This window comes from Ursus americanus, chromosome 32, assembly GCF_024610735.1.
Source record: "Ursus americanus isolate L20-20 chromosome 32, mUrsAme1.1.p, whole genome shotgun sequence".
In the NCBI taxonomy this organism is placed as follows: Eukaryota; Metazoa; Chordata; class Mammalia; order Carnivora; family Ursidae; genus Ursus; species Ursus americanus.
The window spans coordinates 4,055,066-4,082,636 of NC_142158.1; the positions used below are offsets into that span (position 1 = coordinate 4,055,066).

General features: G+C 38.7%; 2 protein-coding genes across 4 annotated transcripts in view; one reads left to right on the plus strand and one right to left on the minus strand.

The window, feature by feature from the left end:
- Positions 1-12,949, plus strand: part of C32H6orf62 (chromosome 32 C6orf62 homolog) — a 73,380-nt gene extending 60,431 nt beyond the window's left edge. For 2 of the 3 annotated variants that reach the window (XM_087858172.1, XM_045800507.2), the window contains 4 exons: positions 3,507-3,683; positions 4,654-4,776; positions 9,047-9,181; positions 12,662-12,949. In XM_087858172.1, the coding sequence (XP_087714298.1) occupies positions 3,507-3,683; positions 4,654-4,776; positions 9,047-9,181; positions 12,662-12,787 (561 nt within the window). In that variant the 3' untranslated portion in view covers positions 12,788-12,949. Of the gene's footprint in view, positions 1-2; positions 1,335-3,506; positions 3,684-4,653; positions 4,777-9,046; positions 9,182-12,661 lie in introns of those variants that run through there. The other variant, XM_045800506.2, reaches the window with a different exon arrangement.
- A 1,727-nt stretch (positions 12,950-14,676) lies between these two features.
- ACOT13 (acyl-CoA thioesterase 13) lies at positions 14,677-27,541 on the minus strand. The gene is made up of 3 exons (XM_045800508.2): positions 27,265-27,541; positions 18,633-18,817; positions 14,677-16,532 (listed from the first exon to the last, which is right to left on the minus strand). Exons 1-3 carry the CDS (start codon positions 27,343-27,345, stop codon positions 16,367-16,369), a joined length of 432 nt encoding a protein of 143 aa, XP_045656464.1. The 5' UTR covers positions 27,346-27,541; the 3' UTR covers positions 14,677-16,366.
- Between the last annotated feature and the right edge of the window lie 30 nt (positions 27,542-27,571).

Genomic DNA, 27,571 nt, shown 5'->3' on the forward strand with positions numbered 1-27,571 from the left:
CAAAGGGTGGGGGTGGGACCTGGGGGGTGGAAGGCAGGTGGTCCCTGGGCACTGCCTGGGATCTGGGAGAAGACCCGCCACCTTTGCCTCAGCAATGCTCGCAGGAAGATAAGTTGCACTCCCCACGATCTTGAACGGGGGCAGATTCCTAGGGAAGGCTCCCTTGGGGAATGTAGGACTCATTGCAGGGCTGGGGGTTTTGGGATCCCGGGCATTAATCAGGTCTAACCACAGAGCCGGAATAATTATTATATCGTATTATATACCCCCTTTCTCTCTGCCATCATGATTTTCCATGGCAGCAGCATTAGCAGCCGCCTGAGGGTGAAAATGTGGGTGATGGGGAAGTTGGTAATGACTCCGCTGTTTTTTCTCATGGCTCCTTTGGGCAACAGCTGTCCGCCCCCGGTATACACTGTAGTTGATTGCAGGGAAACCCTGTACCTCTCCCCTTCCTTCTCTACCGATTTTGCACTTTTCTCTTTGCTCACCACCAAGTGTAATCAATAACAAGCACTGACAATACATAGCAATAGTGAAATCTGAAATAACTTAAGAATTAATTAGGTACTACAGCCATGGATCTGGCTGGGTAAAATCCAATTGGATATTTCAGTTTCATTCACCTACCCTGTTTTGGGGGGTTTGGGGGCTTTTCTTTTCTCCCTTTTTCTTTGTAATTTTTTTTTTATTTTGGTATTTGGAAAGCAGGGATCATCACACTTCCCCTTCCCGTTCCTTCTCATAATACCTTCTCTAAAGAGGGGGGGAAAATCCGTATGGATTTGAAGGATTGGACTGGTGTCAGCTGTGTTTTATTGCACACCTAAATCCTGATAATAGGCTTTTCGTTCCCCCCCCCCAAAGCCTTTATTTTGGCGTTTAAGCCAGATGTGTTTTCCAATAAGTTAGTTCCAAGTATTTTCTCCTCTCTTTCTTTCCTTCCTCCCCTTCCTTTTCCCCATAACCCCAAACGTTATTGTCCAAACATGACTGGACAGCAGCTTTTGTTTCTTGACCCTGTAATATGACAGTCTGCTAATATTGCCAGAAGGTGCAGTTTTTGGGTTACAGTCGTGATTTTAGCTATTCAATCATATTAGCAGGAAAAAAATGACTTGTTTCTGTTGTACTTGAGTCTTAAGAAAAAGTGCCCATAGTTTAGTGACAATTTCCAAAGGCTTTAGTACCACCTGTATTTCAAAATGGGGGACCCAAACTCCCGGAAGAAACAAGCTCTGAACAGACTACGTGCTCAGCTTAGAAAGAAAAAAGAATCTCTAGCTGACCAGTTTGACTTCAAGATGTATATTGCCTTTGTATTCAAGGAGAAGGTAATTTAAAATTCTTAATGTGAATTAGCACAAGTGATTTTTGTAAGTGTATATTAAATTATTTGTTACCCGTAAATAACTGCATATTAGGTTAAAGAGTTGTTGACAAAAGTCTACGTGTGTGCTTTAACCTGCACCCTCCCGGGTAGTTCTTTGCATGTGTAGTTGCGGTCTGACTACGAATGGAAGGCTTGAGTACACCTTGATTTGGAAATACTTGCTAAAGCTCAGTAGGGTCCTTTTTAGGTAACCTGGGGTGAGCAACATTGTAAAACTCAATTATGTTTCACAAGAAATTTCATTTATGTGGAGTTACATAGAGAACATTATAGCTGAATTTAAAGATTGTCTGAAGTATGAAGTGGGATATTTGAAAGTGGTGAATTAGAATCAAAATGTTTATATGCTAAAAGTAAATAGTCTGTTCAACCTCATGCTAAGGGTTCCTTTCTTACAGTACATTTGATGAAATATAGTAACTAATTTTTAGGAACAGTTACATACTGAAATGGTTAATTTGTGTTTAGAAGTGCAATTTTTTAAAATTCAAAAGGACCTGAAGAGGAAATTTAAATTTTGAGGGGGCTGGCAGACATAATCAGAATTAATTCCACGGTTAAATAGCAAATAATGAGTTGTGAGTAGTCAAGGAGAAGATGATGAAAGCAGTATTTTTAAACGATGTCTGTTTGACGTGAGATTAGGTTATGAATATAAGGAAATGCTACTTTGAATTTTGCACTTAAGTTGTGAGCTAATTTCAGATTAGAAATATATTCTTAGTGGTATGTACTTAATGTTTGGAAGTTTATCCCACTCTTAACTCTTTTAGAGGTTATTAGTACAGGCATACCTTGGTTTTATTGTGCTTCACTTCATTGCACTCTGCATATTTTGGTTTTTACAAATGGAAGGTTCGTAGCAACCCTGGGTTAAGTAAGTCCATCAGTGTCATTTTCCAGCAGCATTTGCTCATTTCACGTCTATCCGCCACATTTTGGTAATTCTTGAAATGTTTTAGGTTTGCTTCTTATTAACGTATTTGGTATGGTGACCTATGATCAGTTATTACAACTTACTGAAATCATGATGGTTAACATTTTTTAGCATTATTTTTCAATTAAGATATATACATTGCTTTTTGGACATAATGCTTATTGCACACTTACTAGACTACAATGTAGTGTAAACATAATTTTTATATGCACTGGGAAACCAAAAAATTGATTCAGCTACCTATGATACTTGCTCTGTTGCTGTGGTCTGGAACTGAGCCCGCGATATCTCCAATGTATGCCTGTATTTAAGAATGCTCTTAGCAGCTCGAGTATAGTATTGTAAAGTGGTTTCAGAATGGTTTGTTTTGAAGTGATTATCCATCTCAAGATTGGGTAGTACCAGGATTTTACTTCTCCATTTTGTCTTGTTAATCTGTTGACTGCAGAATTGATATGATCAGGTTCTAATTGAAGATATTATAATGTAAGTTCACTTGAAATCCAAGATACAGGTGGTGAGATGAGTTCTTTATATTTAATATGTGAGATGCCCCAAGTTGTACTATCTAGTTCTTTCACACCATACAACCCTGTTTTTACTCTGTGAATGGACAGTACTCAGGCGATTGTCCTGAGTAGTTAATGAGTTTTACAACCTAAATTGATGAGCACTTGGTCACAACTAAATTTGAAGCTCAGTTTGGTAGACTTTTTTTGTTTCATATATTGACAGTTGTTATATAATATCTAAAAGGAGTAATGACCCTTTTAAGGAGTTAAAAATGTTTGTACATCTTTGTTTTTAAACTGCTGAGATTTTAATTTAGCTTATGTAGAATCAGTTAAATGAAAGTACATCAAGAGTAAATCACTTTTTTTAAACATTAGGTATTTCTCAGTGTTTAAGAAATATTGTTTAAAACAAGTTATCTGTTATTGATACCATAATACTATAAAACCATGCAGTAAAACATTCTGGTAATAGCCTATTTGTGTTAGTTGGGTAGTGGGGCTCAGGGAAATAATAGGATCCACCTATTTGAAAATCTGTACAAAAATTATCTGCATTAGTAATTTTGCTGAGTTAGAATAAAGGTACATGGCATTGTAATATGAACTGGGTGTTAAAAGACAATGTCCTACTGGTGGGTTAATACCTTTTTTTTCCTTTTAGAAGAAAAAATCAGCACTTTTTGAAGTGTCTGAGGTTATACCAGTTATGACAAATAATTACGAAGAAAATATCCTGAAAGGTGTGCGAGATTCCAGCTATTCCTTGGAAAGTTCCATAGAGCTTTTACAGAAGGATGTGGTACAGCTCCATGCTCCTCGATACCAGTCTATGAGAAGGGTAAGTTCTGTTTTTCAGTCTTGATTTGGAGGTTTTTGTGAGTTAAGCTTGCATTTTTTCCCCCTAAGTATGGGTAGTTAATATAGTCACGAGTCTCTTTAAAAGTTTACTTCAGGGGCACCTGGGTGGCTCAGTCTGTTAAGCGGCTGCCTTCAGTTCAGGTCTAAAATCTTTTTTTTAAAAAATGTTGACTTCAGATAAAACATGGATAACTTTTCCTATGTGGTATTATGGTGATAATGGTGTGTGTTATTGCTGGGAATAATGTTTTGTATTACTGTTATTAGATTTTTCTTTTTGGGGAGAGAACTAACATCATGCTCCTTATAAATAAGAAACAAGGTAGAAAGTATTATTGTTCCCAACCTTCTAAACTTCTGTAACTCTTTGGAAGTTAAAATGAACGTATTTAAACAAGAGATCCCAATAATTACTGGGGTTGGGGAAGGCTAGAGATAACCATGTACTGGTCTGAAAGAGGTTTATTGGCCTTTGAAAATTAATACACTGAACTCTGATAATAAGGAACAAGAATGAAAAAAAGTTTATAATCAAAATAGCATTTCAGCTGTAATAAGAATGTGAGTAATATTAGAAGTTTCAAGACACCTTTGCTTAAATATTAACTAGGTTCTGATTTTGAAGAACGGAAAAAAAATACACGGACTTCACAAGAAAAAAACATCAGCTTCAGTTGGAGTTTTTACCATGTGCTGATTAATTTAGGTTTTGGTGTGAGGAACATTGAACTGGGTGACTGTAGGTGGACTCTTACAAGATAAAAATTAGAATTAAGCCATGAGCTATTCAGATTATATACTCCTGTTACCTCTTGGAATATAAAATGATACATAGTAGGCCTTTTGTACTTGTAACATGTTTGTATAATCAAACCTATAATTTGTGACATAGCTTGTTATAGCTTTTTTTCTTTGAAAGTAATTTTTTTTTTTTTTTGATCCTTTTATAGGATGTAATTGGCTGTACTCAGGAGATGGATTTCATTCTTTGGCCTCGGAATGATATTGAAAAAATTGTCTGTCTCCTGTTTTCTAGGTGGAAGGAATCTGATGAGCCTTTTAGGCCTGTTCAGGTATTTTATTCTAAGTGTGGTGCGCTGAGTGAGTAAAAACTCCTGAAATAGGGCCTAACTTAAGAAATTGGAGGGGGAATATGCATTATTCTAATCAGTTTTACTTCAGAAGTTGCTCCCATCTGTTTGAATATTGTGATGCAAGAGGAGAACGCATTTGAGTGACAGAATCTCTTGAGAATGAGGTAGTCCTAACTACCCCAGTGTGTCTTTAAAATAATGGTGAGAGAAAATCTTTCAGGGTAGACATTTGTTGATTTGTAGAGGGACCTATGGATGAACTTGAGAAAGTCTCTCCCCTGCACCACACACACTCCTGAAATAATATACTTAACCATCTGGTTCTCAGAAGAATCTGATCTATGAAATGGGTTAAGAAACCCTTTTCCCAGGGGCACCTGTGTTCAGCCTAGGTTGTTAACACACACACACACACCCACACACACACACACACACCCACACACACACCCCTCCCCGGTCCTGGGATCTAGTCCTGAGTCGGCTTCTGACCCTCTCCCCCCAATTCTCTCATTCTCTCTCTTGCTCTCAAGTAAAAGCTTAAAAAAAGAGAGAGAGAAAGAAAGAAACCCTCTTCCAGGCTTCCAGGGGCATTTCAGTGGCTCAGTTGGTTAAGCTTCTGCTTCTCCCTCTCCCCCACTCATTCTCCCTTTCTCTCTGAAATAAATAAAATCTTTTAAAAAAATCATTTTCCAAAAGTAGATTTGTGTATAAAACTGTACAGGAGAGAAGTAAATCTGGTAGTGGTTCTTAAGTAATCTTCCTTGATATTGTGCTAACTTTAGACTTGTCACTTGATGTACTAGACAATTTCCAGTTTTTAAGAGCATTTGCCCAAGTGATATGATCCTAACTTTATTCATAGTACTTTTATATGCAGAGGAGAAAGTACAGTAATATCCACCAAAATGTTAGTTATGGTTAGTTCTAGGTCAGGTATAGCTAACTTTTTTTTATTGTGTATATATACATTTCATAACTCTACAATGATCATACTTTTGTTTACAATCAGAAACCTAAATAAAGACATTTAGACTAATTTTAAGCATACTAAACTACATATCAGAATGCCTATTTTAGGCTAATTGCTTAGAAATATGTAAGTTATTTAAAAAATTTTACATTCATCCATTACTATGAAGCATCTTTATGGTGCTTTTGTTTATGATAGGCAAATTGGTATACTTGTCTTTTCCCCATGGTAATGTTCTACACATCAGCTCAAATAAATTACCGTTCCTTTTTCTAAGATTAACTTGACAGAAGTAAGTTTCAAAGAATAAATATATAGCTTAAATATAGGTAAAAGTATTAACATATTTATGTTTGTATTCAGTGGACAATATCTGACTCACATGAACTTGCTGGAGAATGTAAGTTGGATATAAAAAGCAGGAAGACAGGAGTGGTAAGGCATGTTTATAGTTAACCAGAGCAGGTCTTGCACCTCAACTGTAACTGCTCTCCAGAAGCACTGTTAGGATTTTTATTATTATTTTTTTAACTCAGAAATTTCCATTGGAAAAATTTTGGTCCATTACTCATCGTATTTTTTAAAATTTCTAATACTCTATCTTTCTCTCTCAGACCTTATTTGAAATAGTTGTATTAAAATAGTCTTGTCTCAAGTTAAGTCCTACTTTTTGAAGTCATGGCTGTTTATTGACTGTTGCTTGTAACTAGGCTGTCTCCTGAATACTTTATATACATTTAATCTTCATTTTTATAAGAACTATGCAGATAGGAACCTCCTTTTGCAAAGGAAGAAACTGAGGCAGTTAGAGATTAGGTAAACAGCCCAAGATCATGCAGTTAAGTGGCAGTCAGGACATAAATCCTGTAGAGCTTATGCCCTTAATTCACTCCTATGCTGTATCATGAAAAACCTTAAATTATGGACTGAATATAAGCGCTAAGTAGGATAGAGTTGTAATATCGTGTAATTTTGGAGTTCAGCTATAGGAAACAAGTTCAGTGTAAAGATGAATTTACTTCCCTAGTAATTTAAAATAAATGAATATCCTGAATGAGAAGCTTTAAATATAAATAACTTCTTAAGGCAAATGAGAAAAGGAAACGTAAACTTAACTTGAAAACCTTTTTTTTTTTTTTTTTTTTTTTTTTGTCTTGAAGCACTTGAAAATCTGGATAGTGAGATTTAGTAGGAACCAGAGTAAAGGTGGCTTTTCAGTAACAAGTTCCTGCTATATTCAGAGTACTGTGAAGTGCTGGGAGGTGCTATTAGAATCTCTTCTTTCTCTTTACCCCTAAATGCTCTTGCTGCAGGTTAGTTCTTCATAGTATTCACATATTTCGTTACTTCTGGGCATTGCCTTCATGCCACTTATTAGAGAGGTTTTTTTGTAGTGTGGACTGTTCCTTCCCAAATCTTTGTATATTCAATAGGGAGACAGTGAATGAGTGGGGAGCCGGGGCGGAGAGTGAAGGACAAGTAAACTCACCGATGAGCGTGGAGCCTGATGCTGGGGCTGGATCCCAGGACTCTGAGATCATGATCTGAGCCGAAGTTAGATGCTTAGCTGACAGAGCCACACGGGTGCCCCATGCAGTATTCTGATTTTGACACATTAGTATTTATGTTGGTCTTGTTCCAGGAATGGCATTTCCCAAATTACCTTTTATTAGTGCTTTCCCCAGGGAAAATTACTGTCCTCTTTCAAGGCCCAGTTCAGAATCACCTGCTAATACTGCCCGTAGTGTCCACTGTGTTAGTTATTTCTCTCTCCTTCACATAGCGCTTTGAAGATAAGAACCCATTTTAGGGTTTTACAAATAACGACATCTTATTCTAGAAAAGATCTGAAGCAGGTTAGGTTTTATATTTGCATGTGCTTTGTCCTTTGAGCAGTATAAGAGCCCCTTAAGGGTGGGATAACCTTATTCATATTTTTTGGTATTTAATAACATTCTTTTCCTATATGGAGTGCAGTAAATATTTGAATTTGTGTAGAGGTACAATTGAATATCATATTCATACGGTCGTATGTAGCATATCATCTTAGGTTATGGGTGCTAAAATTCTAGATAGCAGGAACGGATGATTTTTCCATGGTAGTATTTCCTATAGTCTTTGACATAATGGGAGAATAAAAACTGTTTGAATCAAGTGGACTAACAATCTTTCTTCTTTTTTTTTATTTTTTAAAAATAATTCTGCATTATCTAAATACGAGATTGTTTAAGGTTTCTGTTTCTTGAATTCTCCATTAGCCTAGTCATTTCACCCGGCATTTGGTCTCCACAGACATTTTGTGGGAGTATCGAGTTGATCTTTCTCATGTTAGAAGAGTAAAAGAATGTCCTGATTTGGTAATAGTTCTTCATAACTTAAAATTTTTTTAATCTGAAAAAATTGTGCATAACATTTTTAAAAATTTCGAGGGGTTCATATATCCTCAAGCCCATCTGTGTGAGGACTGGAACTATATTTCAGGTGTGGGCTTTGTATTTCATTTAATCCTCTTAACTGTTCTGATGGGTTAGAGCCTATTTATTTTACAGGAGAGGAAGCTGAAGTTTAGAAAAGTTAGGGGATATATACAAGGTCACATAAGTAGTGAGATGTGCAGCTGAGATTGGAATATATTTCTTGGCAAAAGCTATCCATAGCGTGTATTCTTTGTAAATAGAAAGGAGGGAGTTATCCTTGCGCATAAAGAACTAAGTTGGGAATCTTGAGACAAATAAGTTTGAAAAATCTCGTTTTAGGGGCATCTGGGTGGCTCAGTTGGGTAATCACCAGACTCTGTTTCGGCTCAGGTCATGATCTCAGGGTCTTGAGATTGGACTCAGCTCAGCGGGGGGGTCTGAGATATTTTCTCTCCCTCTTCCATCCTATGTTCTCTCTCTGTCTCCCTCTCTAAAAAGAATGAAAGAAAATTTCGTTTTATAGAATTTGGCCTAAAATCATTGAGAATTAGGATCTAGTCACTCTGATGCAGTTTTTCTTGAAGGTCAAGTTCTATAATGGAGTGCTATCCACTAGAACTTTCTGTGGTGAAGAAATACATCTCAGTAGACTGTTCAGAATGGTGGCCGCTGGGCACATGGGATTATTGAGCATTTGAAATGTAGCTGGAGTTACTGGAGAACTGAATTTTAAATTGCATTTAATGAATTAAATTTAAGTAGGCACGATTGGCTCTGCCATATTGGATAGCATATGGATGCAATAGATGTTTCAGGTAGGGTGACATCTTTGTAGTTACATGTAAATGTATTTCTTCATTAGGCCAAATTTGAGTTTCATCACGGTGACTATGAAAAACAGTTTCTGCATGTACTGAGCCGCAAGGACAAGACTGGAATTGTTGTCAACAATCCTAACCAGTCCGTGTTTCTCTTCATTGACAGACAGCACTTGCAGGTAAGCTTTGTTTGTTTAACTACTTAACAGCTCATTTAAAAAGCTAATTTGTTAGGAAACTATTTTCTATGTATGTTAATTAATTCTGTTTTGCCACTTCAGCACTGCATTATTTTTGAAGTTATTTAAAAATCAAACAGTTAATCCTGGGCCTCACCCTAGAACATGCTTCCCAAATTTGCTGCATAGTACAACTACCTGGGAGCCTTTAAAAGTCATGATTCCAGTGTGCAGTAGCGTTTAAGAAACGTTCCTGTAGAGCTTTTCTGTGTCAAGTATGGTCAACATCGTAAGATTCTTCAGTATGTAGAATTTCTTGCCCTACTCCAGTCCTACTTGGTCAGAGAATCTGTGTTTCGAACAACATCCTTAGATGAGTAGTAACACATTCTGTTTTGAGAAGCTTTGGCCCTAGACCTTTAAAAAAAAAAAATCTAAAAGGATGAAATATATCTGTATTTAAAAGATCCGTATGTGTTTTAGAGAGGCACTTCCAATTTAAGCAATCCAGGTATTCCAAATTATTTTTTATTCTCTAGAACATTATTTTCATCAACCTAAACCTGAATATCCTCACTTGGAATTTATAATACATACCTTGTTATTTAACCTTTAAAAATAGCATCATTTTAATTACCATTCATTCACCAAAGGAGTGCCAACTTACTATGTGCCAGGCGCTGTACAACGGTGAACAAGACAGAAATTCTGTCCGTGTGGATTCCTACTCCATTGTAGGGGAGGCAGTAGGGCAGAACGGTATGCAGTCGGTGAGTGCTCAGAGGAAGTGGGTGCGGGTGTCTAAGCTGTTGGGTATGAACTCTGATGCAAAGGAGGCCTCTCTGAGAAGGCGGTTTAAGTAAAGACTTTTAGAAAAGTATTTGTGATACTAATTTTGCTTTTTTTTTTTTTTTTTTAAGATTTTATTTATTTATTTGGGAGAAAGCAGGAACAGGGAGGGGGCAGAGGGAGAGAGAGAAACAGACTCCCCACTGAGCCAGGAGCCTGAGATGGGGTTTGATCCCAGGACCCTGAGATGATGACCTGAGCCAAAGGCAGACACTTAACTGACTGAGCCACCCAGGCACCCCTAATTTTGCATTTTAGAGCATGGGTTTATTTTTACTTAGAGTCTGCAAGGTAGTAAAAAATACAAAGGTGAGGGGCGCCTGGGTGGCGCGGTCGTTAAGCGTCTGCCTTTGGCTCAGGGCGTGATCCCGGCGTTGTGGGATCGAGCCCCACATCAGGCTCCTCCGCTATGAGCCTGCTTCTTCCTCTCCCACTCCCCCTCCTTGTGTTCCCTCTCTCGCTGGCTATCTCTCTCTCCGTCAAATAAATAAATAAATAATCTTAAAAAAAAAAAAAAAAAAGGTGAATCATACTGTTGTGTTCAAGAAAAAAAAAAGGTGAATCATACTGTTGTGTTCAAGGAGCTCAAGACCACTTCGCAAGATTACACATTGACTTTGTATCTTGTAAGAAAGTGTTAAGTAAATGTGGTATTATATGTACAAATAAGAGCTTTGGGAATTAAGAAGAAAGTTGATTTTAGTGGAGGCACCCCGTAAAACAGGAAAACTATGACTTGGTTGGGTTTTGGAGGTTTTCTTTTCCATTTTGTCTTTACCTTAGCTCTCCTATGGTGGATTTTTAAGTTGCCTCATTTTTCATTTTTAACTACTTGTGTCTTTAATTAATTTATTGTGATAATAGTATATAGCAGGCTCTTGACTCATAGGATGGAATCTACAACAGAGACTTTTAGTCTTAGAAGATTTAATAATGACTATATACTAATGTAGAAACGTCATTTTCCTACAAATATATAGATCAGTAATATATAGAAGTGACTGGTGACTTGAAGGAGTTACTTTGTTAAATAAGTAAGTTGTCTCCTGTTTTATATCAATGTCAGATGTTTTCTGTGGTTTATGAAACAAATAACTTAAATCTTTTAATGAAAAGAAAATTGTAAGCTCATAAACTAAATTTGGGTTTAGGTAGGTGACCAGCGGTCAGTCTGTCTGGAAGGCCCTGGTTTTTGTGCTGAAAGTCCCAAGTCCTAGAAACCTCAATCCTCATGGCAAAGTGGGATGGCTGGTATCACCCTCATTGTAGATGCATTTGGTCTTCAGTGCTCTTAGGTCCCCCTTCTTTCAGGATCTGTTCTTGATCTTCCTAAACAGGAGATGTGTTGCCATATTTGCACTATATAGAAGAATGAGGGAACTGATAGGAGAGTGGCCAACACAGGGCCTATTATGTACGAGATGCAAAGAGCTTTACAAGTAGCTCAGTTAATCCTTACAACGATCCTGTGGGGGTAGGTCTTACTACTGCCGTTTTATAGGTGAGGAAATCAGGAAACTCAAGAACTTGACTAGCAGAGGGGCGCCTGGGTGGCACAGCGGTTAAGCGCCTGCCTTCGGCTCAGGGCGTGATCCTGGCATTATGGGATCGAGCCCCACATCAGGCTCTTCCGCTATGAGCCTGCTTCTTCCTCTCCCACTCCCCCTGCTTGTGTTCCCTCTCTCGCTGGCTGTCTCTATCTCTGTCAAATAAATAAATAAAATCTTTAAAAAAAAAAAGATCATCTAGCAGAGATCTTGTGTCCTTTATCATAACCTAAGATGTATAAAAAAGCTAGACCAAATGATAATTTTGGATGGGCAAGTGGTAGAGAGGCACATTCCTGGAGTCTGGATTCTAATCCACATGCAGCCATCTACTGGCTATGAAATCTCAGACCAGTAACTTCTGTGAACGCATGTTCTTTGTTGAGCAAACGATATAAGGTTGTTGTAACATTGAAAATGAAAAAAAATATGTGCATAATGTAAAGGTTCATTACGTATATAGACTGCTTTTGCCTTTTTTTAAGAGGTGCTGTTATGAAAAGAAGGACTTTAAAGGCGGGTCTGGGGGTAGCTTCCATCTTCATTTACTAGCAGTGATGATTTGTGAAGGCACCTAGCACATTTTGCCATAAGTCAGAGGTGAAATAGTAATAGTAATGGTAATACCTTCTCTTTCTTCCAGTCCTTCACCCCAGGTTATGCTTCAGTCTATCTTTTCCCTCACTTCGACTCTGACTACATTTGTTGTCTTTTGTGTATACAAACAGGACTTCACACCTCTATGTAGATCCTGTCTCTGTGAAATGCCTTTAAGCTTACTTTCCATCAGCAAGTTGTCCATGCTTGACTTTCCAGACTTTACATTTTTGTTTTGAATAAATTCTTTAAACATTTATTTAGTTTATAATCATGTTTATTCTTTCTGTATTTTATATGGCAAGGTTTTGTCTTCCTGACGAGACTGAGGTTGCTGTGGGTACAGACCATAATTTATTCCCTTACTCCATATGCTTGTTACTGTGTCCATAAGTGCTTAATGTAATTGTGGGAGATTGACTTCATGTGACAATTGAGCAGTTATGATAAAGCCTTACTAAGATTATTAAAATTATTCCCCTTTCAGACTCCAAAAAACAAAGCTACAATCTTCAAGTTATGCAGCATCTGCCTCTACCTGCCGCAGGAACAGCTTACCCACTGGGCAGTTGGCACCATAGAGGACCACCTCCATCCTTACATGCCAGAGTAGAGTGCTGACCAGCAAAATGGACAAGATCGGAGAGTGCAGCAGCATTTTTTTTTCTTGTTTTCTTACACTTATTCTTTCAGAGTTTAAAGAAAATGGACTCATGCACAGAACACTATGCATTTTGAAACTTGTTCATCCTGGATTTTTTTTTTTTTTTTTCAATTATTTGTGTCTCAGAACTTAAAAAAAATTAGGTGTCTTCTGCACGGACTGTGTGAAAGAAGATGCTTTGCATATTTGCTGCACTGCATCAGCATCTTACTAAAAATGTGAAATGAAAGGACTATTGTACACTGAAATGCTTAAATGTATCTGAAAGCACAAGGTGATACTCATTTTTGATGGTCTTTCCATTTGTGCTGGTTTTTGCCTCTTTGACATCTGCCATCAGTATTTAGAGGGTGAGAAGTGAATGTAAAAGGTATAAATAACATTTAAAAAAACTTAATAGCTTTGCTGTAATCACCGTTGTTCCAGAGCACTGTCAGATTCATTCTAATGACCAGAAGTGGTTGTTTAAAAAAATATATATATAGATACACAACCACGGGAAAGAAATCTTAAATGAAAGAAAAAGCATCTCATTGTAGGCATTCTTGCCTCATGTTTTACTGGGCCATGTTTGTTTCCTGGTACTCATAAATGTGTGTATTTTATTTCTAGATCTCTTTCCCCAAGTTGTCGTTATAAGAGTATTCTGCTGAATGTGGATACAGTTTATACACATTAAAGCAGATCTGGAGTCTGAAGTAGCTAAAGCAGCTATAAAACTGAGAAATACATTCATAGCTGCAGAAACCATGATAGGTAGCGGACTTTCCTTTTTGGTTTTTGTTTTTTGGTTTTAAAGAGAAGAGATTCTTACTACAAAGAAAGAAAATCCAGTGAATTGTGCAGAAATACTGGTTTCTACACCATCCTAAAGGAAAACTTATGAGGGTTTTTTGGAGTAGAAAAAAGTTACTAAAGTTGGGATCTTAAATTGTTTAAAAACCATTGAGTGTCAAAGCTCTAAAAGCAGAACTCATTTTGTGCAATGAACATAAGGAAAGACTACTGTATAGTTTTTTGTTGTTTTTTTCTTTTTAATGAAGAAAAGCTTTGCTTAAGGGTTGCATACTTTTATGGAGTAAATCTGAATGATCCTACTCCTTTGGAGTAAAACTTAGTGCTTACTGGTTTCCAATTGTATTTAGCTTCTGGTTGGAATTTGAAAAAATGAAAACCTAAATAAAATAGGTGAAAGTTCCCTGACTATTCAGGTGAATACACAAAACTTGAAGTGGTAATTTTTTTTTCCAAGTCAATGGGTAAGATGTTACTGATGACCTTGGGGGTGGTTTTACAGTCCATAGTTAAATGGCAAATTCAGAAGGACAAAAAATGGCAGATGGGTTTGTAATTTCAGGAATAGGAATCAAAGACATTTTGTCAGCCTTAACAGTTACCAGGTTGGCTTTGTTCCTTGCCTCATTGTAAAGAAAAATAGATTTTAAAGTAGGCTGTATACCCAGTGTGGGGCTCAAATCATGACCCCAAGATTAAGAGTCACAGGCTTCACTGACTGAGCCAGCCAGGTGCCCCAGAAAAGTATTCTTTATTTCAAAATGCTTTCACATGTTTTCTCATCAGTTGAAAATGAGAACCTATTTGAACCAATGCCTTTGAATGTTAACCATGGGCAGGTCCTGTTCAAAGCTCTGGCCTTAGAACCCTGAGTGGAAAGAGCTACAGAGGTTTAGTAACTTGCCCAAGCTCACATCCAGAGTAGGGAAGGATTTAAGACCAGGCTGGCTGGCTCTAGAATCCAAGCTCTTAACTGTTTTACTATATTGAATTATATTGAATTACACTTGCTATAGTTATTAAGTCAGGCATTTCAGCAGCCCTTGGTTTTTACGTTTTTATTTCAGAATAAATTTAGAAAAGTCGTAAGTAACAGAAAACTCCTGTATAACCTTTGCCCACGTCTTAGCCACATTTTTTTGCAGTTCTTTGACACATCTCTTCTGATTCATTTGAGAGTTTGGTACATACACCATGCATATATCTTTACTCCTTATCCCCTAGTACTTAGAATATGTCCCAAGTACAAGGATATTCTTGCATAACCACAGTAAAGTCACCAAATTCAGGAAATTAACACTGATATACCTTAATCTAGCGTCCATATTCCAGTTTTGTTAATCGTCCTAATATCCTCAGGTCCTGTCCTAATACCCTGTGTTTTTTAATCCCCTACGGTTCACTACAAGGCCCTTGCATTTAGCTGTCAAATCTCTAGTGTCTCATCTGGCCTTTAATGACCTTGACATTTTTGAAGAGTAGGCTAATGTTTTAAAATAGTGTTCCCCATTTTGCATTTGAATGATGTTCTTCATGGTTAAATTTGGGATTGTGCACTCTGGCCAGTACCCAATTCAAGTGACCTCACTCCCTTCTCCAGTTAATATCCAAAAATGTACTGTCACTTTGCTCTTGGTTAATGTTAATTTTGATTGGTCAAGGTGGTGTCCTGTTTTCTGCATTGTGTAGTTAACTGTTTTTCTCCTTGCAACTAAGAAGCAATCTGGGGAACATGGACGTGCCCTTGCTCTTCATCAGGAGCACCACTGATGAATTTGATTTTTGCTGTAACCAGTCTTTACCATGATAGGTGCAAAATGGTAGCATCTACTCCTCCCCTCCACATTTAGCAGCATTCTATCATAAGGAGCCGCCTTCCTGTCTCTGCCACATATTATCTACCTAAATGAAAAGGACGCAACAATTCCCTTTTTCTCAGTGCTGCAGTTTGCATCCTCTCAAACCATTTTCTTGAACATTTGCTTACTTTCAAGCACAAGGTATGTTAACATCAATTTCCCTATCCCAGCCTCCCAGTCCTGAAATCAGCTATTTTCTCCAAGAAGTCCACGTTCCTTTTATTTTTAAAGATTTTGTCAGAGCACAAGCAGAGGGAGCTGCAGGCAGAGGGAGAAGTAGGTTCCCCACTGAGCAAGGAGCTGGACAGAGCTGGACGTGGGACTCAATCCCAGGACCCTGCGATCATGGCCCGAGCAGAAGGCAGCTGCTTAACCGACTGAGACACCCCAGGTTCCTTTTAGAGGGAAATAATTAGAAGAACTGCGTGTCCGCCCTGTGTGCTCACTGCTAACTGGGAAGTCTACATCTGACCTTTGAGCAGACAGCAGCATGATAAACGATAAATCAGCCTTTAACTATGGATAGTGTTTCCAAATTTATTTAACGTTGCTTCCTATATTTCTCTAATAGCTTAATATTGGACTTTAGTTTTAAAGTAATCTCATCTCAAAATGGCCTTGCTAAGTTTTCAGAAACCCTTTCAGCTAAGAATTTTTTTCATCCAAGTATCATCTATGTAAGATTACAAACAAACTGAAGAAGTTTAAAATGAAAAATAGAGACAGTCCCAGCCTATGGCCCACTTGGTTCCTCTGTCATTTTCCCCAAAGAAAATAATTAACTATTTGTGGTTGTGCTAATTTATTTTGACAGTCACGTTTGTTCAAGTCAAATTTACGCTTGGTCTTCATTGCTGGATGTCTTTAGGTCAAACTACTGGGCTCCGTTTCCCAGGTATTTTGTGTGTCTGCCTTGTGCTACTAATTTTCCCGTGGTCTTGTTCATCAGATCCACAGAGGTAAATGCCAGTGTTTTCCCTTGCTTCAGAATATGTGCTGTTATCACTAGGTCTTCTCCTACTTTAGCAGGTGACATGTACCTTGAAGGGAAACAAGTTTAAATATAGTTAACAGCAAATAATTTTTACTTTTTGAATTTTTAACCACAATATTTTAAGAGGGAAAGTTGTGTGCATCTCTCAACTGCCTTCTTAATGTGTTGCTTATTTTCCTCCTCAAAGTAGTTTAGGAACAGTGTCAGGTAGCTTTCTGTCCTATCAAATTTGAATGGCTGGTCCTGACCAAGTTCATCTTCCCCATTCCATATCCACGCAAGTTTCTTTTACCATAAATATGGGAAGGCATTCCCCCCACCCCTTCTTTAAGTTTCCCATCTCATATTTATTTGGGGCTGGTGAAAGATTTCCTACAGCTTTTATTTAATCTACTTAACTTCACGGGTAAAGTATTACCTGGTGCCTATACTGTAGGTCCCTCTTACCTGGGGTCCAGAAGAAGCAGACGGTCCTCCTGTTCTATTGTTAGAAGGTCAACAGTAGCCTAACGCTACAGCCCTGCCTGTCACTCCCCTCACTTCATCATGCAGGCAGTGCATCTCCCGTCCTCACTAGAAGGGTGCACACAGTACAAGGTAATTTAAGAGAGACTGTGTTCATATAGCATCACAATGTATTATGCTTGTTCTATTTTATTATCATTGTTAATGTTACTGTGCCTGGTTTATAAACTTTATCACAGGTATGTATGTACAGAGAAAAACATACATAACGGGTTCAGGACTATCTGTGGTTTCAGGCATCCACTGGGGGTCTTGGAATGTAGCCCTGTGGGTGAAAAGGGGACTACTGGATCTTGTCTGATCAGTGTTTAGGATTCACTCAAGTGCACTGGAGTAAATTCTGCCCTTTAATGCACTCAAAACGATTTAAGAACTATAAGAATTGATATGAGGCCCTTAGAATCCTGGTGACGAGTTGCATATATTTTTTAAGAGACACCTGCCTACTTACCTTAATCATAAGTTGTCACTCATTTATTTTTGAAATACTTATGATAAATCTTTGAGACTTTGTGTTTCTGTTCAAGTGAGTCAGTGTTTGAAGCTCAGGCAGTTCCTGATCGTGACCAGTACTTTGACCACATGTATGTGAAACGATGTTTGACTACTAAAAATTCCTTAGGCTTGTGAGAGCAAAGTTGTATCTCAGGAGATCATGAGATGCAGTGCTCATTTTGAAGACCTCTGCTCTTAACAGAGGCTCCTGAAGCAAAGTGGAGTCATCAGCGGGCCTTACCCTCACCACGTGGAATAAGGTAAGGACTGCAGAACCTTTGTAGATCTTAATTTCAAGAGCTTTTGCCTGTAGTCCTGTGATTGGCTAACTACACCCTCAATTTATTCCGATAGTAAAGAAGGGCTGAATTTTCCTAAGGTAGCCTAATAAAAGATTTACATTGTTTAAAAATCTGATAACTGACATTATTTCCATTGCCCTCGTGTTGCACCCTAACCCTGCCTGTCCCCCCAGCAAAAATCGTTGTGTAGGTGGAAAAAGCAGTTGTCTGGAAGCTAAACCCCTGGGTCCTGCACTCTGATGGACCTGCAGTGGCACTAGTTGATGCTAGAAGTGAATTTTTTTACACTTGAGAAGAGATGACCCCTGTAGGCACTTTCACAGTGGTGAGTGACAGCCTGACCTCTGGGGGACTGCCACCAGATCACGTAGTTGATGTCTGCAGAGCACGTTCGCAGTTGCAGGGAGAGATGCAGGACTGCAAAACTAGACACTTGTGTTCACTTGTTACAAGGCAGTGGCAATGTACACTTTTTGAAGGTTTATCCAACTTCTCTCTGAAGTTTATTCAGGCTTTTTTCCAGGCACTCGGTACAACCCTCAGAAGACATCTGTACAAGTGGCAGTTGTAAGGACTGTGGGACAGTTCCCCCCAGGGTACATAACAGGAGCTGCATGTTCGCTGTCTGGAATGTTTAGGTCATTAGTTCCTCTAGTTCTAGATTCTAAGGCTAGGGGATCTTTCAGGGCACATCTAGAGCTACATTTCAGGACGAGCAGCTCAGGGCCCCTCCAGTTTTATTTATGTTATAAATGTATTCGGTCTCAGTGGTTTGAAGTGAGTTTTCACATTAAAGTTATTTGTAGTACGGTCTGGATACATACGTTATGTTCATATCCACACTGACTCCTGGTGCCCCCCTTTCTGTGCACATCAGAGCCATCGTTGATATGTTATCCACTAAGGTGGCTGTCATACCACCGTGGAGAGTGCCGTATTTATTGGTGTGGACCTCTTCTACTTTCATTTCACAAATCACTTTCCCAGGGGCAGCAGAGACAAGAGTCACCTAAGTGTAAAAAAATAAATAAAAAATTGAACATTCTTTGGTATTAAGAAAGCCCAAACAGCCCGTCAAGAATTATCATGGGATTAAACGGAGTCACTCCAGCGGCACCTTGCTGACTCACCCGGTAGAGCATGCAACTCTTGATCTCTCAGGGTTGTAAGTTCAAGTTCAAGACTGCTTAAAAATAAAATCTTAAACTAAGTCATCCCAAAAAAGTTGATTAGAAATTCAAATAAGTTACCAATATCTCTATGATGGAAATTAACCCATATGTCAATTATTCTTAAAAAGGAATATTTAGGGAAAGAGTAGTTTTCGTTAATCTCCACTCTGCAGAAATATTCTGAGATTTTCAGCCTTATGTGTGACAACCTGACATCTCTTAATGTCTCCACAGAAATTTTGGAACAACAAAGCTAGCTGGTTCCTGTGATCTGTTAACCCATGATAGGTTTAACTTGGATGTTCCCCACTTTTTGCAGAGTAATTTTTATAATGACTTTGTAATGAGCGATTTAAACAATTTAAAAAACACACTGGAAGAAATTCATTAATTCAGTTATTGCTAGAATCAACAAACTTATACCATAAACTCATCTTAAAATAAAAAGCTTAACAATACAATCCAGCAGAGTTGAACTTTGGCTTTTAAGGTCCTGCCCATTTATAGTAGTTTAATGAAAAAGAATTAAGTGTCTCAAGCAAATGGTTAGATTCCAGCTAACTGCTACCTTAGCATTTTCCTATGCGAGGCGCTGAACCAAACACTACTAACATGTGCTACGCAATAAGGAAGGGATAATCTCCATTCTGTAGGTGACTTAAATTCAGAGTGATCTGTTGTTGGGGTCACCTATGATGTGAGAGAACTGATTGAGATCTAGGTCGGTCTTCAGGTCTCCCTCGACACTTAACTATGAAGTCTCTGGGATATACAGTGGCCTTTAAAGGCTCCCACTAGGAAAACACTTTGGAGTTTCACAAGCCACAACTTTAGTGGTTTTCCTGTTGTTTACCCCTGAGAAGTAGGCCCTGAAGTAAAACAGAAACAGAGCCATCCAATATAAATCATCCTAAACAATTTTATGTCATATTGTGCCTAACCCGTACATCAGTGGCAAGTAAATACTAGAACAGATCAAGTGTATTCATACAACAAATGATCTAGCCACAAGATGTCCTCATAAACTAATATACACACCAAGCAGGACGACGGTGTCAACTCCCCTTATTCGGGCATTGACATGAGTATAGCAAGCACTGGCAATGCGAAGATGAATGAAATCCAATCCCTGCTCTAAGGGGTTCACAACCTAAAGGAAGAGGTGAGTACACGGGGGAGGGACTTCCTAGAGACAGAATAAATACAAGTTGCTAGAGGGATATCTAACTTATAAAAGTATGTGTTTTCAGAGAACAGACATTAGTAAGCTTTCTCTCTTACACAGGTTCTCTGCCGCCTTGAACCTGGAAAAGGGGCTACTGGAGAAGGACCGTCCCCATCCCATATGCACTGAGGTCTGTGGCAATGTCTATTCACATCTCCAGATCTTCTCTGCAGGGGGGAAAACACTGACTTGTGTAGAATTTCTGCAGGTGATCTAGATTGGAACCTAGAAGCTGAATATGGAGCCGTTCGCAGGAAGGGACAGTGCCCCGCAGGAAAGTAAACATGGTGAGCCAAGGACCAGCACACAGCTTAGTTGTCCTACGACAGTGACACGAATAAGATGGCAACAAAGAAATTTTAAGTAATCTCTGTTCACTGAGGAACAGCATTCCAGAAATTCCTGCAACTCCTATGGTGGTTGAATAAAAATTACACCGTTTTTTTTTTTTAAAGTGTTCTGTGCTGAATTTAAAAAATATATACATTTAATTTTTATCAAAGCTCTCAGATCACTTTCTGAGTGGAGGACTTGGATAAAAGGGCGATGTAGACAAGCGGTAGAGCATTTCACCAGCATGCCATTTCTGAGTGTGCAGGGAGCATTAAACCTCGACTGCTTCCATGGCAGAAGAAATGTAAATTCACCATTTCCTTGAACTGGTCCTCCATTCACCACTGCTAAAATTACTGATGTTCCAGATATTTGTAGTTGCTCTGAATCGATGCCAAATCCCTTTCCCTTATGGTATCAGCAACTTTTGATGAGTCCATACTTTCACTAATTATATCTTACAAATCTTATTTCTGAGCCATCTAAACTGCCATGTTCCTTCTCTTCCTTAGATTTTTAATTACCAACATTCATTTTATATGAAAAAGCAGTGTAGGGATGCATTCCCCTACCTACCACTCCTTCAGTGTTGTGTCTCATTCTCCAGGCTTATTCAAACACGTATGCGTATATAGGGTTTTTTCCCCCTTCTTTTTATAAAATGACAAAAACGGAATCACATTCTACACATTACTTTGCAACTTCCATTTTTCTCTTCCTGGTGTATCAGCCGTGCCTCTAGCTCCAATCACAGAACTCTCTTTTAATTGCTTTGTGGTATTCCCTAGTATTGGATATATTCAACTCCTGCTCCATATGTATGTTCTTTCCATATTTTTTACAATTACAAAGGTACTTTTATTTGTATAAGATAGATCACCAAAATTAGATAGCTGAGTAAAAGGGTATGTAAATTTTTAACAAGTCTGCCAGATTCCTTTTCAAAAGCAATGAAGAAGAGTGCTTCATTCCCTAATTCCTCATCAGTAATGTATATTATTACTCTGAATTACTCTTTTTACAATATGATAGGCAAAATAATATGGTATCTCACGGTTTAAATTTGCACTAGCCACATTGGGAGTGCTACTGAGCACCCTTTCACGCTTACTGGCTGACTACATCTGTTTTGTAAACAGCTTGCTGATATACTTTGGCCCACTTACAAAACTGTTTTTACAGCTCTTTTTACCATACCTGATTTTAACACCTACTCATAGAGAAATTGTTTTTCAGATAATTGTATTTTGACTTTTATTGTATCTTTTGCCATGAAGAGTTCATATTAGTAAAGTGCAGAGTGCCTGACACATAGTAAATGCTATGAAAATTTTAAGATAAAAATTTCTAATTTTATAAAGTCATACACATCATTTAGTGACATGCTCCTGTGATAATAAATCATTTTTTAAACTGACTCCTTTACATGGAGCTACAAGTGATTTCTTTTATCCATTCTTCTGTGGTTAAACATTTAGGTTATTTCACATTTTTGATATCACAAATAATGTTACAACCAGCGTTTTTGTATCTAGGTCTTTAAACAAAGCTTGCTTATTATTTTCTAGATGATTTTAATGGCCAATAATGAATTTGGAAATATCTGTTGGTATGTCATGTTGACAGATTTTCTAAATAACATCACTGCCCTTTTGTCGTCCATTCAAAGCCTCTTGGCTCTTCTAGTAAGTACAAGGTGTGTTCTTACCTTCCTACCCATTCTTGCAGTCTTCAAGGTTCAGTCCTAAACCTTAATGCTCCTCTCTAGTCTGTGTCCTTCCTCTTGAGACATCTCATTTACTTGCACATCTTCATCTTGTTTCCACAAGGGTGACTCTACACAATGTTACCTCGCGTCTGAACTCCACTCCCTTATTTCTGTGTTGGATTCCACGTAGTCTTTCCAGACCCTAACACAGTGCCTGTCACTTGAAATCCCCAAGGCATGTTCCTCCACAGGTGATATTGTGGGACTTACACATGATAAAGTGAAACATGTTTACTTATGGCAGAACTAGTCAATGTTTTAATATATAAAAATGATAGAACATCTCCACCTATATGAAGTACCTAGAGTAATCAAATTGAGAGGGACGGACGGTAGACAGTGGTTGCCATGGCGGTGGCAAAGGGAATGGAGTTATTGTTTAATGAGTACAGAGTTCCAGTTTTGCAAAATGAAGAGTTCTAGATGGTGGTGATGGTTGCACAACAGTGTGAATTCAATTAATACTGAATTGTATACTTTAAAATGGTTAAAATGGCGAATTTTATGTTATGTATATTTTGCTGCAATTTGTTTTTAAAAAGGGAGGATACAACATCAATGTTTCCTGAACTTTTTATTCATGGGACTCTTTTTTTTCTCAGGGAACATCTGATGGCAGTGGTATGTTCCCTGGATCCCACTTTTCTCCTCTCCCAGGTGATGAACTCATGGAAGGCAAGGGACTGTGGTTGGTATTTCTTCATTATCTCATGGTACTTGGTTTGTTGACTAATTTTAAAGTGATCTTATAGTAAGAGCAGGACATTTGACTGTTAGTTCTTCTATATTAGTGTTTTATAAAAGATAGGTTTTGTGGGTGTTTATAAACACTGAGAAACCGGAGGTTTGTATTTTTTTTTTTTTTTTTTTTACAAAGAATAGCCTTAAAATAAACATGTTCTAAGGTAAGATCTTGTGTGCATTAATTTGACATCTGAACCAGGACTGAGTGCAAAGTGCCTTCTTCAAAAGTCACCATTATTTAGCAGATTTGATATGCTGGTTCTAAACATTTGTCCAAAATCTAAAACTCCCATTGGAGTATTATCAAATTTTCAAGTGTTATCCTACTTTATTCATTGACTTAAAAAAATAATTAAAATGGGGTGCCTGGATGGTTCAGTCGGTTGAGCATCTGACTCCTGGTTTTGGCTCAGGTTGTGATCTCAGGGTTGTGGGATCGAGCCCCACGTCAGGCTCCACATCTCAGTGTGGAGTCTGCTTAGACTCTCTCTCCTCTCCCTCTGTCCCTCCCCACTCCTCAAAAAAAAGAAAAAAAAAAAAACTTCAAAAGAATGAGAGGTTAGCACTCAGGATAGAATTGTCTTTCTTATGTTATCAAGAAAAAAAAATGCACCTCTCTTTTGGTGAGGTGGTTGTCTCTTTTGGGGTAGTTAGCTAGTAGGGCCATTGTAGGATTGGATAATGGGGCAGACTTAAATAGTACTGTACATCTTACTTGCTTCTTACACTCAATAATAAGAAGAGGGGCACCTAGGTGACCCAGTCCGCTGAGTATCTGACTCTTGATCTCAGCCCAGGTCTTGACCTCAAGGTCATGAATTCAAGCCCTACACTGGGCTTCACACTGGCCATGGAGTCTACTTAAAAAGAAAAAGAAAAAGAAGAAACATTATCCCTCCTCATCTTCACAAAAGCACTAAAGTAAGAGCACAGGAAGATCATATATACCCTTACTCCAATTTAGTTTTAACAATACACTTGCTTTAAATGCTTAAAAATAAGCATTCTTGTCTTGAAAAATCTCTAGTTTCCTGTTTAAATAACCAAAGGGCAACTATTTGACATAAAATAATTTCGTCAGTCAAGGACCAGTGAGGCAAGAAACAACATACCAGTTATTTTAACAGAGAATATAAATAATTGTTAACTAGAGATTTAGAAAAAAAATCACATTTTGTTCCACACCAAGACATGTGGGAAGGAGGTGCCACGATCTGAACAACCAAAGTTCAGTGCAAAGACATGGTTTATACTTAGAACAAAGGAGTAGCAATTTATCTAGTTTTACCCAGGACAAAGTGAGTGAGTACGAAGGTTTTTCAATGTCAGCACTGTTGACATTCGGACTGGATGATTCATTATTGTGGAGCGTGGGGGCGAGGGAGCCTGTGCACTGGCAGACAATTAGTGTCTGTGGCCTCCACCCAGTAGATGCCCCCCATGCGGTGCCTCTTCCATCCCACTCCAGTCGTCCTCAGACACTATCAAATGTCCTGTGAGGAGCAAAATTACCCCTAGTTGGGAACCACTGGTTTAGGTCACGTTAACCTTTAAATTTACAATAAAAGCAAGGGAGCCAAGTTCACAACTAGCCTTATGGATCACTACGCATAAATATATATTCTAGCCCAAGCAACTGTGCCCACACAAAACACAAACAACCACAAATCCTACTTTAGATCAAATTAATACAGAGCACCTACAATGGTATTGACCTGCGTGCAGTTAGTGTGATAGCCACTAGCCTGATGTCAGTATTGAGCCCTTGAAACACGGCCAATGGCCAGTATGAACTGAGATGTGCTGTTAAGCGTAAAATTCACACTGGGTTTCAAAGATGAAGTCCCAAAAACAGAATACTCTTGTATTGATTGCATGCTAAAATAGTATAATTTCCAATATAATGAGTTGCTTAAAATACATTAGTAAATTCATTTTACTTACTTTTTGCTCTTTTATAATTATATATATATATATATAGTATGATACATGTGGCTTGCATTTGTAGCTTGCACTGTATCTCTCTACTGGACAGTGCTGGGTCTAGAATCATGGGTACCCCTATTCAACCTTACTACAACTTCTGAGAAACTCTGTACATGAGGTTTAATAGGCATTTCTTCTTGGAAGACATGGTACCACCAATGCCAACTCAGGCATACACAATTTTATGACTGTTACAGTGTATCTGTTTAAGGTATGAGATTTTTAATCAGACCACCCAAAGGCAAATCCAAACCATGGCAAAATTATCATGACAGGACACACACCCAAAATTTGGTTGTTGAAAATTTAACAATGAAAATGGCTATTGATGTTTTTAGGGAATTCAAACTTACCCTTAGTCCAATACTTCTTTTGTTGCATAATCTCTCTCTCAAAAAGTTACTGTTAAAAAGTAGCATATCCTTGGATTTTATAGTGTTTGCTATTTGAAAACATTAAATACATTTGTCTATTATTTTCCATGTTTTTCACAAAAGCCCTTGGATATAATCAGGGAAAGTTACTTACATGTTGAGAAACATAGCCCAAATGTTGTTTCCAGGAGGAAGACTTTGGTCCAACAGCCTACATTCTTCCTACAAATGATGGCAATTGGTCTGTGTTTAAGCTCCTCTTTTACATTATGTATTTGCAAATTTCCCAATACTCTTTCCTAATAAGAAGGAAAACCGGCAGGGGCGCCTGGGTGGCTCTGTCAGTTAAACGTCCGACTCCTGATTTCAGCTCAGGTCATGATCTCAGGGTTGTGGATCAAATCCCACATCCGGCTCTGTGCTGGGCATGGATCTGCTTAATTAAGATTCTTTCTCTCCCTCTCCCTCAGCTTCTCCCTGACCCAACTCCCTCTCTAAAAAGAAAAAAGACAAAAAAAGAAGGAAAACAGGCATGCATTCTTTAAAATATTTAGGAAAAAAACCTAAAGGTTCTTAAGGTTGTTAAATGCCTTCCAAATCTGATATAACCAAGGGCTTCTGTTATTCATGTTTATTTATAAATGATTCCTACCTAACATGATTTCTACAAAGACACTGAAAACTAGGAATCTGGGCTAATCTTTTCATGTGCAAAGGAGACAGAGGCTATCCCTGCCTGACTCCGAAGCACCACGCTACCTGGAATTTGGCTTTCCTACCTTACTGCAATTATTTATTTTCTAATCCTCTAGGCTGCAAGTGCATCTTAAGTGTAGACATTGTCTCATACTGTTTACCTCAGAGCACTATAGGCATCTGTTTGTTGAAGGCTCGAACTTTAAAGCCCTTTCCTGCTCTGAAACCAAGCAATTCTGTCTCCACAACTGATAATCATTTAAACATTCCCTGACTTATGACGGTTTAAGATTTTTCAACTTTTGATGGTGTGACAGCGTTACATATTTCAATAGAAACTTCGAATTTTGAATTTCAATCTTTTCCCAAGCTAGTCATATACAGTACCATGCTCTCGAGATGCTTGGCAGTGGCAGTGAGCTGCACCTCCCAGTCAGCCCCTACAGCAGGAGGGTAAGCAACTAGACTTAAAATTATTCTGTAACTAAGGGTGCCTGGGTGGCTCACGGTTAAGCTTCGGACTCTTGATTTCGGGTCAGGTCATGACCACAGAGCGCCAGGCAGGCTCCATCTCACGTGAGAGCGAGCCCTGCTTTGGGCTCTGCGCTGGACCTGAAGCCTGCTTAAGATTCCTTCTCTCCCCCTCCCCCTCGCTGGCGTTCTCTCTCAAAAAAAAAAAAAGAAAGAAAGAAAGAAAGAAAAGAAACAAATTATTCTGTACCTATATGACCATTCCGTTTTTCACTTGCAGTACAGTATTCAATAAACTACGAGATAGTCAACGCTTTACAAAATAGGCTTGGTGTTAGATGATTTTGCCCAACTGTAGGCTAAGAAATGATCTGACCACATTCAACATAGGCGAGGCTAGTTTTATTAAAATGCACTTTCGATTTACCGTATTTTCAACTGGCAGTGGGTTTAATCCGGAAGGAACCCAATCCTAAATCAGGGCAGATCTGAATTTAGTTATGTACATCCCCCACAAAGGAAACCATGCGCCCGACCTAACATAGAATGACGCTCTACGAAAGCAGTAATCATTACTACTAAGGTGAATTTACCCGGGCAGTCCAAAAGAATCTAGCGAGACACACTCAGCGCAACCCGCACCAAGCATCGTGCATTCTCTAGAAGCCAACGCTTCGACTGCAATACCTTTTCCAAAACTCTATCAAAACCGGGGACACGGGTCATCGACTTCATCAGCTCCAGCACTTCCTGAGTCAAGCGGCTCATCGCGGGCGGCTGCGGCTTCTGGGCACAACGCAAGAAGGAAGATTGGGCAAGCCAGGCGGGGCCCCGAAGTCCGCGAAGGAGCAAGGACACGCAGGGCGAAAGAACCCACGTCCTCTCCGTCCGCTCTGCGCTCGGCGTCTGGCGTGTCGCGCACCCGCCGCCAGCGCCCCTGCAGCTCGCACTCTGACGTCCCGCCCCCCTCCCAGTTGTGACCGCGCGCGCGCAC